Source organism: Triticum urartu, chromosome 1A (assembly GCF_056163025.1).
Source record: "Triticum urartu cultivar PI428250 chromosome 1A, HENAU_Tu73, whole genome shotgun sequence".
In the NCBI taxonomy this organism is placed as follows: Eukaryota; Viridiplantae; Streptophyta; class Magnoliopsida; order Poales; family Poaceae; genus Triticum; species Triticum urartu.
In genome coordinates, this window is record NC_141873.1 from 19,889,924 (window position 1) to 19,903,990 (window position 14,067).

The window sequence follows — 14,067 nt, forward strand, 5'->3', positions numbered from 1 at the left end:
TTCATTGCAAACCCCTTTTGTGAGCAAGAAGTGTTGGGTGTGCTGCTGATTTGTTTCGATCCAAACCAGGAAATTGTTCTCTAAATTTGCATTTTTTTTTGGCCGTTGAAACTACCAATTCCCCTATAAAATGAAAACTATTTTACATCCTTTCTGGGCTCATTCATGGGCCTTGCGAGCACCGGATATTTTTCAGGGCCCATACCAAGATTGCGTGCATTTTTCCTCTTTTTTTTTGTTGTTGTTGAGGGACTCCTGCTCTTCTTCTAAATTCGGCCTTAGAAAAAACCCATTCTACCTCCGGCCCATCAGCACCAATAGCGGCGCATGGCGGTCGCTGCCTCCACTCCGACACCACCGCCGGCTCTCCTTCCGGCGCAGGCGCCCTTCTCGCGCTGCCGCGGCCACCTCCCCCCTTCCCGACGCATATGCTTCAAACCGTGCCCATGCTGTTCTGCAGATTGATTCCTATAATCCTACTCTAGTTCGGTAGGCCATGATGGAGGCACGCCGAGTATTCTACGCGTGAATTTGATTCTAGGTATGTACTCCATACCTATAGAAAATTGGCTTGCGCAAAATATAGAATGTAGATCTGCACAGTACTCGCATATCCTGTTTTGACAGATTTTGAGTATGATGTCATTTTTATCAGTAGAACATATGACAAAGCAGCATTTGTACTCCCTCCGTTCCTAAATGTATGTCTTTGGAGAGATTCAACTATGGACCACATACGGAGCAAAATTAGTGAATCTATACTGTAAAATGCATCTATACCATAGTTTTAAATAGTCGGCTATAGCCCCGCTATAGCTGTTTGAGCATGTTGCCGCTAAATGATTTCATGTATAATTTATCGCTATAGCCCGCTATAGCCCAGGTATAACTGTTTTTAAGGGTCGCCGCTATATGCTATAGCTCGCTATTTAAAACATTGATCTAGATACATCCGTATGTGGTTCATAGTGAAATCTCTACAAAGACTTATATTTAGGAACGGGGAGAGTATAAAATAGTACCGTTCCACATAAATAAAATTTTCTCTATGAGATGGATTTGAAACTTGTGATTTTAGCGGAATAATAGTTCGCCGTGAGTAAGATACTCGGATGGTGTAGTTCTCTCAAAATATTTGTTTCGAGATGTGAAAATTATAATGGTTTTAGAGTTCGCTTGCTGTGAAAATCTTGTTCAATTCCCACTTCACCTGATCGTGCTCTGTGTTAATTTGGTTGGTACTTATAAGCGTCCTTTGATGCCATTTTCTGACAATCTGTTCTTGGTTCATAATTTACTACGGGAATTTATCATCTGTGAATGATATTACCAGTGGAGCTCTGTATTTTGTAAGCCCGCTTACTTGCAACGCTGACTTCTTGTGTTTGCGTGTCTAATCATTTGCCTTTACCAAATAGTACTACTCAAATGGTTAAGACCAAGTTTTTTCCAGAAGATAATTAACTCAGCCCCTGTCATCTGATGTAAGACATTTGCACCGAATATGTTGCAACTGTGCGGCACGAACTTTGGGACAAGTATATATGTAGCAGATAGACATTGAGAGAGCAATTTTCCGTCACTTGAAAATCAAGGAAATGAAAGTTAACATGCCCACCCATGACATGGGTGAAACATGGTAGTGCAATATAGAATAGTACAGTACAAGCGAATGAACCGATGCAAATCCATATATGAAAAGAAAAAGTCTGACGCAAACCCATAGCAAATAATCTCTACTGCTTGCACAGAGAGCTGGCAGGAGCTTGATGGCGCTATCTCCAAGTCTTGGTGCTTTATTTCACCCTGGAGTTCCCGTGCTTGTTTCACGAGGGAATCGAGGGTGTCGGCAGTGGCAGGCATGGCTGCTGTGGCAAAAACCATGGAGCTCTCGAGATCCATCATGGTATCTGAAACGCTGGACGGCGAGTCCATGAGGCTGTCCAGATTAGCTCGTTCGACACCTGTACTATGGCACCTGAGTTTCTGCATTGCTGCTATCACCATTCTAGTGGTAAGCTTCATCGCTATCAGGCTGTCAGTGGTGATGAGATCCCTGTTTAACTGTACCATCTTCAGCGCAAGGCTGAACACACCACATTCTGCTGGATCTCTGGCTTGATCTCTTCCTTCTCCCAGCAAAATTGCATCTAGATCAATGTTTAATTTGTCAAATGCCGTCACACATAGGGATAGCAGAGCAACATGCAGCTTGTTGTGTTTGTTTTGCTTAGGAGGGGACGATGTATCGTTCTTCTTCTTGTCGTTGTTGGTAATGCAACTTATGCTGCGAACCCTGCCCACACTACACAGCAGATTTGTTCCTAGTTCGGTATATTTGTTCCAAATTAGATTCTAGTTATTCCTCCAGCCCTGTACCAATTTTTCACAGTACTTACGCATCCAGAATATGAAATTCAGTAGCAGCATTACTGGGACAGTATTAACGCACATAACTGAACTTTCCTATTCAAGATGCAGATGAAACTTGTGATTTTAGTGCAATAATAGTTTGGCGTCAGTAGATTGCTTGGAGCTGTGAAACTTATAATGGTTTTAGAGTCCACCTGCTATGAAAATCTTGTTCAGTTCCCTACTTCACCTGATGATGCTCTGTGTTAATTCCCTTGGTACTTATAAGCTGCCTTTGATACTTTTTTCTGATAATCTGTTCCTGGTTCATATATTTACTGCAGGGATTTGTCATGTGTGAATGATATTACCAATGGAACTTTGTATTTTGTAAGTCCTTGTACTTGCAACACTGACTTCTTGTATTTGCGTGTTTAATCTGTTGCCTTTACCACATAGTATACTACTCAAATGTTAACACCAAGTTTTTTTTTCTTCAAAAAGATAATTAACTCAGCCCCTATCATCTGATCTAAGACATTTAATCGGGTATGTCACAACTGTGCGCCTGTGCCGCACAAACTTTGGGACAAGTATATGTTTAGCAGATAGACATTGAGAGGGTAATTTCCATCACTTAAAAATCATAGAAATAAAATGTTAATGCGCTCACACGATGAGACACAGAAAACATGGTAGTACGATGTAGTTTAATAGAATACAGTACAGGTGAATGAACATACACAAATCCATATATCAAAAGAAAAAAAGTCTGTCATAAATCCATAGCAAATAATCTAGCTTGTTTGCCCTGAGAGAGCTAGCTAGCTGCCACTATTTCCAAGTCTTGGTCCTGTATTTTGGCATGAAGTTGCCGTGCTTGTTTCACGAGGGAATGGAGGGTGTCGACAGTGGCAGGTTTCGTCATCGCGAAAACTATGCATCCCTCCAGATCCAACATGGTCTCTGAAACACTAGACAGGGAGTCAATGAGGCTCTCCAGATTAGCTCGGTCGACAGTGGTGCCGTTGCCCTCGAGTTTCTTCATTGCTGCTATCACCATCCTAGTGGTAAGCTTCATTGCTGTCAGGCTGTCGGCGGTGATGAGGTCCCTATTTAGCTGTACCATCTTTGTTGCAAGGCTGAATGCAACACATTCTCCTGGATCCATAGCTTGTCCCAGCGAAATTGCATTCAGATCAAGGTGTAATTTCTCACACGCCGTCACACAGAGGGATAGCAGGGCGACGTACAACTTGTGCTGTTCGTTTTGCCCTGGAGAGGATGAAGCATTCTTCTTCTTGTTCCTTTTCTTCTTCTTGGTTTCGCTTTGGCTTTCGATGTCAGTATCTGATCTGGCATACTCAGGCTTTTCTTCTTCTCCTGTTGACCCATGGCATATTTCTCTGAGTACCTGCAATGTTAATAACAATAGCGTAAAGTATGTATATTAGCATATATAGAATGAGTTGCTGCGGTTACTTCACAGTTGCAAAAACAAAATGTTGTAGAAACGCAAAGAAGGAAGTGTGCCAATTGTCATGAAAGGGGAATGATTGAATGACAGGCAAGAGGAATATTCACCTTGCTTGTATATAAATAACAGAAATAAAGAAAGAAAGGAGCGTGTGTGTGGGTACCTCTGGCATCACACCTGTAATGGTGTTCTTGAGTGTGCTGAGATATTCACCATCCTCAGCAAACTGAATACATAGATGCTCCAGAATTTCTGCAGCATTTTTTCTGCATGTGTCGTTGTCTCCAACTTGTAAAAGTATTTTAGCAAGACCACCAACAAACTCATTATGTTCCTCCTTGGGGAGGAGGGTGGCGACGCTTTTGCTGCTGAGAAACAGCAACACCAGTGTTTCGCCTGCAGTCTTTCTGATGGAGGTGTTGCTGCTATCACCATTAATGAAGATTCTCACGAGCACCTTAGTTAGATTACCTCTGTTTGCAGTTTCATCAATGCATAGATGCGTCAGGATCTGCATGGCCTTCATCTGCAGTTCCCCGCCTTTGCATTCTTCGCAGACAACAATTTTTTTCATAGTGCCGATTGATCCTTTGTCGCTTGAGATTTGTTGACGGAGGTCTGCCCCAGTGTCTCCCTTGGTATTCACAATTAGTCTAAGTATCACCCCAAGTGATCTCTCTACTACTTGAGTGGACCATGCACTATGACCTGCGTGGTGCACTATGTCGTAGATAACAGGTGCCATAATCTTGGAGACAAGATGTTTGGTGTTGCTTATGACTGTGCAGTTGTCCTCACTGCCTGCAAGTTTCCAAAGGATGTGCAGGCCAGTCAACAACAGCTCTTTGTAGCCATGGAACTGATTGGTTGTGCTCCTGTTGGCCTTAGATGACGATGGCCGATCGATGCCGTTGTCTGACTTTGACTTTGATGAAGAAGAAATAGCAGTAGCAGTGTTGCTGCTCTTACTAATTTTTTGCCTGCAATACATGATACTGAACTTCAAATTGTTGTGCCCCATAGCCACCAGCTCAGAGAATGATAGTTTATCCATGTCACTGTCTGAGTCTGACTCTGAGTCTGACTCTAAGTACTCTGGGTTTGACTCAAATGAAAAAGTATTGATGCTGCTGCGGCCTTGTTCCTGTTCTTGACAATTTTTTGTGTTTGGCGATGGTGCCAGAGTCATCACAGTGGCTTCTTTTCTGTTTGATGACGACGGCAATGACCGATATGGCTGTAATCGGCGGTATTCTTCAAAGGTGTTGATGAGTGAAGATACGCATTGGATCCCTCGCGGGAACTTCTCCAAATGAATCCTGCCAGCAACGTGCTCCACAATCCTCGCGGCGGCCTCCCGCACCTTTCTGTCGGATGAGCATTGCGAATCCAGTGTCTGAAGCAGTCTGTGGAGAATGCCTATGGAAGATGCAGACCCAATCAACCGTTTTATCATCCTGCGCTGCTGCACAATGATCTCCACACTCTTCTTGTTACTCTCCTCATTCCCCTCTTTCTTCTTCGTATCCTTTTGAACCAAAGGAGCTCCAGTCTTTTCCTCTAAATCTAACTGTTGCTGTTGCTTTTCTTCTTCTTGTTTGATCAAAATAGGAGAATGCTGCCGGGTGAGTAGTCTGTCCAGTATAAGTGCCCCGGAAAGATAGCTATGAGGCGACTTGGACTCCATGAGTTCTACAGCATATGTGATGAGGTTCCTCTCTCTGGCAGATGATATGTTCTTGAAGCACCCCTTCCTGACTTCGCCCAGGTAGCCTAAAACTGCACGGTCACCATCTTGGAAGCCGTATGCTTGGCTCACTTGTTTCACTACCCTCTCCTCCAAAAACAGCAACATGATTCTACACAGCCACAAGGCACTTTGGGCCACACACATGGTGTACAAGACGTTATGCGCCGGATCCATGTTTACTCTACCCTCATCCGTGTCGCCGTAATGGTCATGGTCCATTAGACCGCATACCGAAATCCAAGCGGTGATGAGCATCCCAAGGAACAGGAAGAACGGCGCAGAGGCGATACACATGATCAACACCGTACTTTGAACCAGCGATAGAACTAGAAGAACGACTGCAACAACTCGATTCACCACTGCATCAGCCAGCTGCGAGTTGCTCGTCAATAGATTCTTCATCGTCAAGCTTGAGGACTGAGCACCATAAGGGTCGAACCTTTCAATGAAAGAGGGCTCAATCCTGTTGCACATGCATTCCAAGTTAGATACATGCTCGCTCTGTATATAAGAGAGTGACGAGAACAAGAGTTTTTTCTTTTGAGAGAAACGAAAACAAGATGAATGATGGGCCCTATGGAAGAAACCTAGAATATCACAATCCTCCGGTGGTCAGATGAATGATGGGCTTAAAAAAAGATAACAACGAGGAGGAAGGAAATCCTGATGACCAGAAATGGAAGAGAGAGATGAATCAGAACACTTGGTTTTGTGAGCCTGTTGGTCGCTGCTTTGGCTCACTTGTAGTTTCTCTTGGTGGTTGTTTGCTTTGTTTTGTTTTGATGTTTGTTGTTACCGTTTTGCTGCAGCTGAACCATTTTGTTATTTTGCACATGGATGCTAAAGCATGTTTGTTGTTCCGCTATCGTCTCATAGTGGAACCTGATCCATTTGGGATCGTATGGAAGAAAAAAAAACGAGAACAATATTAAGCAACAAAGAAATCTCCGATATACTCTCTTCTTTTCGTTACAAAGCCCACTGCAACGGTATCCTGGCAGGGTAGCCCCTCGAAAACCCCATCGCTCATGACATGGATAGGGAACGCGTGAGCGCCGGATGGAGTGCTCGAGCATACTCTCCATATTACGAAACTGATGTGCCACGTCATCCTAGTCTATCGAAAAAGGAAAGTATATGATCCCCAAACTTCATGCTACCCTGGTCAAGAGCCCGTGTGTATTTATTTGGGGTTTAAAAAAATAATTTAAAAGCTATAACTTTTGATTCGAGCTTAGTAATTTAGATCCGTTTTCATTGTTGGGTTTCTGATGATGAGTTCTTCAAAACTAGATCACATATGGTTAGGTTTCAACAAAGGTTTTTTAGAGCAATTTTGGTTGCTACGGAGGCAACTTTATTGTTATACGAAAATAACTACTTTTTATTGCCTAGTATGACTACCTATGAGCGAGGAATCCTTCTAAGTTTGTTACCATGGTACCAATTGACTAATTTCACCTGTAAGTAGCAATATAGAGAAGTAAAATCAGTTTTTTGGTCTAGTGGGACTGCCTATTAGGTAGTTTGTGTAAAAACGAGAAAATCACATGAAACATGAGGGGCCTTTAGTGCTACATGCAAGCAACTTTAATGCACTAAGTGTATCCGTGAATTTTGCTAACATTATCCCAACATGCCTATCGTTGGTAAGCTCAGTTGCCTAAAAATACTCCGAAATTGCCTACCATTGATGCCCAGTTGCCTTGTATTGGTAATAGTTGCATATCGATGATTCTTAGTTGTCTATAAATACTGTAAAATTGCCTACCATTGATGCTCAGTTGCTTGATATTGGTAATTAGTTGCCTACCATTGCTGCTCAGTTGCCTAACTTCGCAAATTAGTTGCCTACAATAGTATGAAGTTGCTCATCATTGTTCGTCTAAGTTGCCTACAAACACTCTGAAGCTACCTACCGATGATGCATAGTTGCTTGTCATTATTGTTTTAGTTGCCCACAATACATTGAAAAGTTGACAATCAGTGTTGCTAATTTGTCTATCTATGAAATTAAGTTGCTTACTATACCGGAAAGTATTTAGTGCAACTAAAAATGATATTAAGCTATTCGCCAGTCATGGAAAGCAACTTAGGATAATGTTAGTCTATCTAAAAAACTAAGTTGCCTATCAACCTAGAGGCGAAGCTAGTTATGGTGGGAAACTTAAAGGTGAAGCTAGTTAACTTGATAGTCATTGTAGCCAATTTCAAAGGGTTTTTAAATGATCGGCAGTGATCCAACGTAGACTAACAGATAGTTGCTCCTATAACACTACATTTGCTTCTGTTTCATCCAAAGTTGCTCATTAAAAAAGTTAGTCGAAACATATTCAAATGGGATCTAGTTTTGAAGACCTCGCCACGGAGAACCTAGTGGTGAAAACATATCTTAATTTTGATGATCGGTTCAAAAGTTATAGCTTTTTGAAAATTTGAAAAATGCAAATTAAATGCGTGCACATGGGGTCAGGATCTTGCAGCGAAATTGCAGGACGGGTGGCCAAGCAGAGATGTGGTGGACGGGGTGCTTTTCCTGCGATTGGTTTTAATTCCACTGTGTATTAGAGACCACAAGCGGGAGAGAGATAGGCAGAAGACAAGAATATGTGATCCCTTGTCATCTAGCGCGTGCGCCAGCCAAAACAAGATCATGAAGCTGGATGATCTAGCATTTGCGACAAAACAATTGTGGGTGAATTCACGTGGGAAAAGTCCAGTAGCAGATCAATGAGGGGGTATTACCCACCTTCAGTAATGATAAAAAATTACCCACCTTCTGTATGAGGATGACACCATGATCATGATGGAGGGGTTGGAATTTGATACTATCAACCTTAAGTTCCTACTCCTCTGCTCTAAGGCCATGTCGGGCCTTAAGATCAACTTCGAGAAGAGCGAAGTGGTGATCATGTATTACCCACGTGAAGAGCAACAACGGATTGTGGACAACTTAAATTGCAAGTTGTCCTCATTTTTTTTATCACCTACCTTCGGATGTCGATCGGTAACATTAGGATCATGATCCTAGACTTTGACCCGCTAGTAGGTTAAGGTTAAGCTGTGGTGCAGGAGGTTCACCTCCAAGGGGAGGAACACTATGGTCATCGACTCTTGCCTCTCGAGCCTCCCCATGTTTATGATGGGGTTGTATATCCTCCTAGAGGGGGTTCATGGCGCCTTTGAGAAGGAGCTCTTGCGCTTGTTTTGGCAGGGGGTCCAACGGGCGTTAGAAGTACCATATATGATGAAGTGGCTTGATATCTGCTTCCCCAAAGAATAGGGGGTCTGCGTATTCTGGTGTATTGGCCCACAAATGTGGCCCTCGTGCTGAAGTCGGGTTTGTCGGGTCCTTAGGGATGAGGGGGCTATGTTTTCAACTTATTAAATCTATGTATCTCCAAGCCCGCTCCCTATTAGGGTGTGATCATAAGGAGGAATCCTAGTTATAGGAATCCCTTCAGGTGATTAAGCATGAGATCCTCCTGGATACCGGCATCTCCATTCATGATGGAGAGGGTACCTTTTTTTGGCTTGATCCGTGGCTCGGTAGGATCTCGCTTAGCACCAACTTCTCGTCCCTTTTTGCGATTTGCTCCGATCCAATGCTCTTAGTAGATTCGGTGGTTTGCAGTGGGAACACTACTAGAAAAAGGGCTATAGATGGGATTGACACTAATGGCGCACCAGACAAGCGGTGCGCCATTAGTATATACTAATGGCGCACCACCTTCTGATACGCCATTAGAGTTGAAACTACTAATGGCACACCTGGCCCAGGGTGCGCCATTAGTATCAAAAAAATATTTTTTTTAACTAGTGCGCCTGTCCAAACATACTAATGGCGCATCCAGGCACAGTGCGCCATTACTAGTTGTAACTAGTAATGGCGCACCTGCCGGAAAGTGCGCCACTAATGTTGTTTTTTTATTATATTTTTTATTCCCTTTTTTGCAAAACTACTAATGGCGCACTGTTCCACAGTGCGCCATTACTAATTTAAACTAGTAATGGCGCACTATGGGACAGTGCGCCATTAGTATTTTTTTTTTTGCAAAACTACTAATGGCGCACCACCAGAAGGTGCGCCATTAGTAACCTGGATTACTAATGGCGCATCCAGAGTTGGTGCACCATTAGTAAGTGGGCAGCAACAAGATATTTTGGACAGCCTCTCCTACCCACACTCACTTTCCCCCCACTTCATTCTCTCCACCTCCTCCTTGTCTCGGGTGCCTCCTCTTTTTCACCTCATTTTCACCATAGATTCATTCAATTTAAGTGGTTAAATTACCTTGTTTTGATAGGTAAGTAAGGGGGGAAGCTATATTTATGTTGTTCTCCCTACAACAATGTGCACATGCACTTTTTATGGCCTAGCTAGATCTATATATGTTCGTGGGGTTGCATATGTTTGTGGTGTTGCATATGTGTTTGTGTTTGGAGGTGTACCGGTATTTGAAATGCGATAGTTGCCAATATTTTACCGGAATGTTGATTCATTTCCGTTTCGGCGAGAATTTTGGCATTAAGCATTCTTTTTGGTCCTATTTTTAGGGAAAGTCATGCCAAATTTTTTCTTGGTTCTAAAATATCGTTTGCTCTACCCCGCAGGCGACCGTGGTCCGCATGATGACCAAAGGCATCGTGAATAGGTTTTTGAGGTCCGCGAAAGCCGAGATGCTTCAAAAGAACGAGACGGAGATAAGATGTCCGTGTCGAAGATGCAAGCTGAAGAGCCTTATTGCGGACCCAGAATCCGGGCAGGTGCGGGACCACCTGCTCTTGCGTGGTTTCATGGATGGCTATCGGTGGCAAGGTGATGAAGATGACTACGAAGTCGTCCATGGGGGCCGGGCAAGAAATGAGGAAGGGCAGCAAGACAACCACCGCGGCTCAGGCGGGCGAGAAGACGAAGAATCCCCAGGAGATGATCACGACGGTGATGCTGTACACAGTCATCATGTAGAAGATGCAGGACATGATGATGAGGAAGATGACGGAGCAGACGACGGGCATGATCATGAAGATGATGATGCCGGCGGAGCAGACGACGCTGGACCATCGATGGGCTGGGTGCAGGACCCTCATATTCAAGAGCTGCTTCTCAAGCAGACGGATATTGCAAGAGCTGCCGCCCGAGAGAAAGCCAAGATGGATCAACTTGAGTTAGACGCGGTTACTCCATTGTATGAAGGATGCAGGCCCGAGGATACCCGCCTGAAAGTAACGCTCATGGCTCTGGAGATGAAGGTAAAACACAAAATGACCGACGCATGCTTCGACGAGAACATGTCATTCTGGCACGAACGTCTTCCCAAGGGGAACAAGTGCCCGACCAGTTTGGAGGAGGCGAAGAAAATCGTGTGTCCTCTGGATTTACCGCACGTGAAATACCATGTGTGCATGAACAATTGCATCATTTATCGGGACGAGCACGCGGAGTCTACCATATGTCCGGTGTGCGGCGTCACTCGATACAAGAAGAGGAAGAAAGCTCCTCGAAAAGTGGTGTGGTACTTTCCGATCACTCCTCGTCTGCAGCGGTATTTCACGGACCCTAAGCTAGCAAAGCTCCTGCGTTGGCACGCGGATAGGGAGGAGAAGAAGCGAGAAGATGACGCAAATGATCCGGAGATAGATAAAAAAGACAAGATGCTGAGTCACCCTAAGGATGCGAGCCAGTGGCAAGCGTTGAACTTCGAAGACCCAGAATTTGGGAACGATCCAAGGAACATCGTGCTGGGCGCGAGCACCGATGGAGTCAATCCGTTTGGCAGCCAGAGAAGCACACATAGCACCTGGCCTGTGTTTGTGTGGATGTACAACCTTCCCCCCTGGTTGTGCATGAAGAGGAAGTACATTCACATGAGTATGCTAATTGAAGGACCGAAACAACCAGGGAACGACATCAATCTGTATCTGGGGCTGCTGAAAGAGGAGCTTGACACGCTGTGGAAAACGCCAGCCAATACGTGGGACGCCGCAGAGAAAGAATATTTCCCTATGAGAGCCGCGCTGCTCACGACGGTGCACGACTATCTCGGTTACGGATATGTCGCGGGGCAGGTGGTCCATGGATTTTCTGGATGCGTCAGGTGCATGGATGACACAACGTATCGCCAGCTAGATAGAGATCCCGGGTCTTCGAAAATCGTGTTCATGGGACATCGAAGGTGGCTTCGCGACGATGACCCGTGGAGAAAACACAAGGATCTGTTCGATGGTGAAACCGAACCCCGAGGACGCCCGCGTACGAGGACCGGCGAGGAAATAGACGAGCTGTTGAAAAATTGGAAAGATTGCCCACTGCTGGGAAAGAAGCAAAAGGCGCCAGAGCCGGGAAAGAAGCGAAAGGCGCCAGAGCCGCTGCTGAAGGTATGGAAAACGAGGTCTGTTTTCTGGGACTTGCCGTACTGGAAGATCCACCGTGTGCCTCACAGCCTTGATGTCATGCATATCACGAAGAACGTGTGCAAGAGTCTGCTTGGTACCCTGCTCAACATGCCAGAGAGGACCAAAGATGGGCCGAAAGCAAGGGCAGACTTGAAATCAATGGGCATCAGGCAGGAGCTTCACGCTATATATGATGATCATGATGATGATGATGATGATGATGATGATGAGGCGAAGCAAGACACGGAAAGTCGTCGCAAAGGTAAGAAGGCCAAGAAGACCGGAAATGACTACCCTCCCGCGTGCTTCACTCTAAGTCAGGAGGAGATCGAGCAGTTTTTCACCTGCCTCGTAGGAGTAAAACTTCCTTACGGTTACGCGGGGAAGATAAGCAGATACCTAGACCCAGCGAAGCTGAAGTTCAGCGGGATGAAGTCTCACGACTGTCACGTGCTGATGACGCAGATACTTCCAGTTGCAATCCGTGGGATCATGGACGCGCACGTCCGTGAAACCCTATTTGGCCTATGCAACTTTTTCGACGTCATCTCTCGGAAGTCTGTTGGCGTGAGGCAACTCAGAAGGCTACAGGAAGAGATCGTGGTGATACTATGCGAGCTTGAGATGTACTTCCCGCCCGCATTCTTCGATGTTATGGTGCATCTGCTGGTCCATATCGTGGACGATATCATCCAACTCGGGCCGACGTTCTTGCACAACATGATGCCGTTCGAAAGGATGAATGGTGTCATCAAAGGATACGTTCGCAACATGTCACGTCCAGAGGGAAGCATAGCCAGGGGCTTTCTGACCGAAGAGTGCATCTCCTACTGCACCAATTATCTAGGCATCGAGAACCCCATTGGTCTGCCCGTCAACAGGCACCTCGGCAGGCTCACTGGATGGGGTCACCGTGACGGTCGTCGCGAAATGCATGTCGACTTCGAGGGTCGACTCGCCGACTTTGAAAGAGCAAACCTAGTCGCGCTACAACACATAGACGTGGTCGATCCTTGGGTGGTAGAGCACAAAACCTTTATTAAGAAGACGTACAATGACCGAGGCCAACAGAGGACGGACGGAGATATACTCAAAGAGCACAACTCATGTTTCACGCGTTGGTTCAAGCAGAAGCTTCTGTCGTACCCTTTACATGAGGATTCTTCCGCGGAAGAACAACTCATATTCGCCTTGTCACAGGGCGCCGAGCACAACCTGATGACCTATGAGGCGTACGATATCAACGGCTACACATTCTACACCGAGGCCAAGGACATGAAGAGCGATGTTTATCAGAACTCCGGGGTAACGATGGAATCCTACACCGGTAACGACAAGGACAGATACTACGGAAGGATCGAGGAGATCTGGGAGCTGAGCTACGCTGGAGAGAAGGTCCCGATGTTCCGTGTCAGATGGGCCAAGAGCGTCCTAAAAGAAGACCGGTATTTCACCACCATGGTTATACCCGAAGCCAAATCCAAGACCGCGGGCGCAAACGTCACCGCGAAAAATGAGCCATGGGTACTGGCTTCCCAAGTGGACCAATGCTTCTTCATTACCGACCCGTCAAAGCCCAGTCGTGTTGTCGTGAGGAGAGGCAAAAGGAAGATCATCGGAATGGATGGAGTAGCCAATGAGCAAGACTTCGACAAGTACGGCGACCCGAGGATCGAACATGACGACAATGATGAAGTAGCAGCATACACCACAAGAAGAAGCAGGACCACCCTACCTAAAGGACGTCCGTTCCACAGAAGAACTCCATTTGCGAAAAAGAAGGGCAAGAAGATTGTGAACAGATAGCTAGCTAAGATCGATTGTATTTAAATCGTAGCCTTCATTTCTCGATTGTATTTCATGGGCACTTTTTGAACTATCATGAATATTTTTAAATTTCATGGACACTCGATCTCGATCCCCCTCCATCTCGATCGCTATCCCACCTCGCCAGATCCGGTCCCCCTCGCCCCGAGCACCCCCCGGTCCACCGGCCGCCGCCGCCGACCCCCCGCGCCCTTGATTCCCCTACTCAACCGCCGCCGCCGACCCCCCGCACCCCTCCCCTACTCAACCACCGCCGCCGACCCCA

At 45.6% G+C, this 14,067-nt stretch overlaps 1 protein-coding gene across 1 annotated transcript; it reads right to left on the reverse strand.

Moving 5' to 3' along the window:
* Positions 1-3,172: 3,172 nt before the first annotated feature.
* LOC147988531 (uncharacterized) lies at positions 3,173-5,516 on the reverse strand. The gene is made up of 3 exons (XM_087542344.1): positions 4,857-5,516; positions 3,993-4,688; positions 3,173-3,766 (listed from the first exon to the last, which is right to left on the reverse strand). Exons 1-3 carry the CDS (start codon positions 5,514-5,516, stop codon positions 3,173-3,175), a joined length of 1,950 nt encoding a protein of 649 aa, XP_087398470.1.
* Positions 5,517-14,067: the final 8,551 nt, after the last annotated feature.

Bases quoted from the DNA above. Each gene is read 5' to 3' on its own strand.
- LOC147988531 (XM_087542344.1), bottom strand. From the start codon at position 5,516: ATGGAGTCCAAGTCGCCTCATAGCTATCTTTCCGGGGCACTTATACTG. The intron at 4,689-4,856 runs GTGGCTATGGGG...ACAACCAATCAG, and splicing joins AACTATCATTCTCTGAGCTG to TTCCATGGCTACAAAGAGCT. The intron at 3,767-3,992 runs GTACCCACACAC...TTAACATTGCAG, and splicing joins TTACAGGTGTGATGCCAGAG to GTACTCAGAGAAATATGCCA.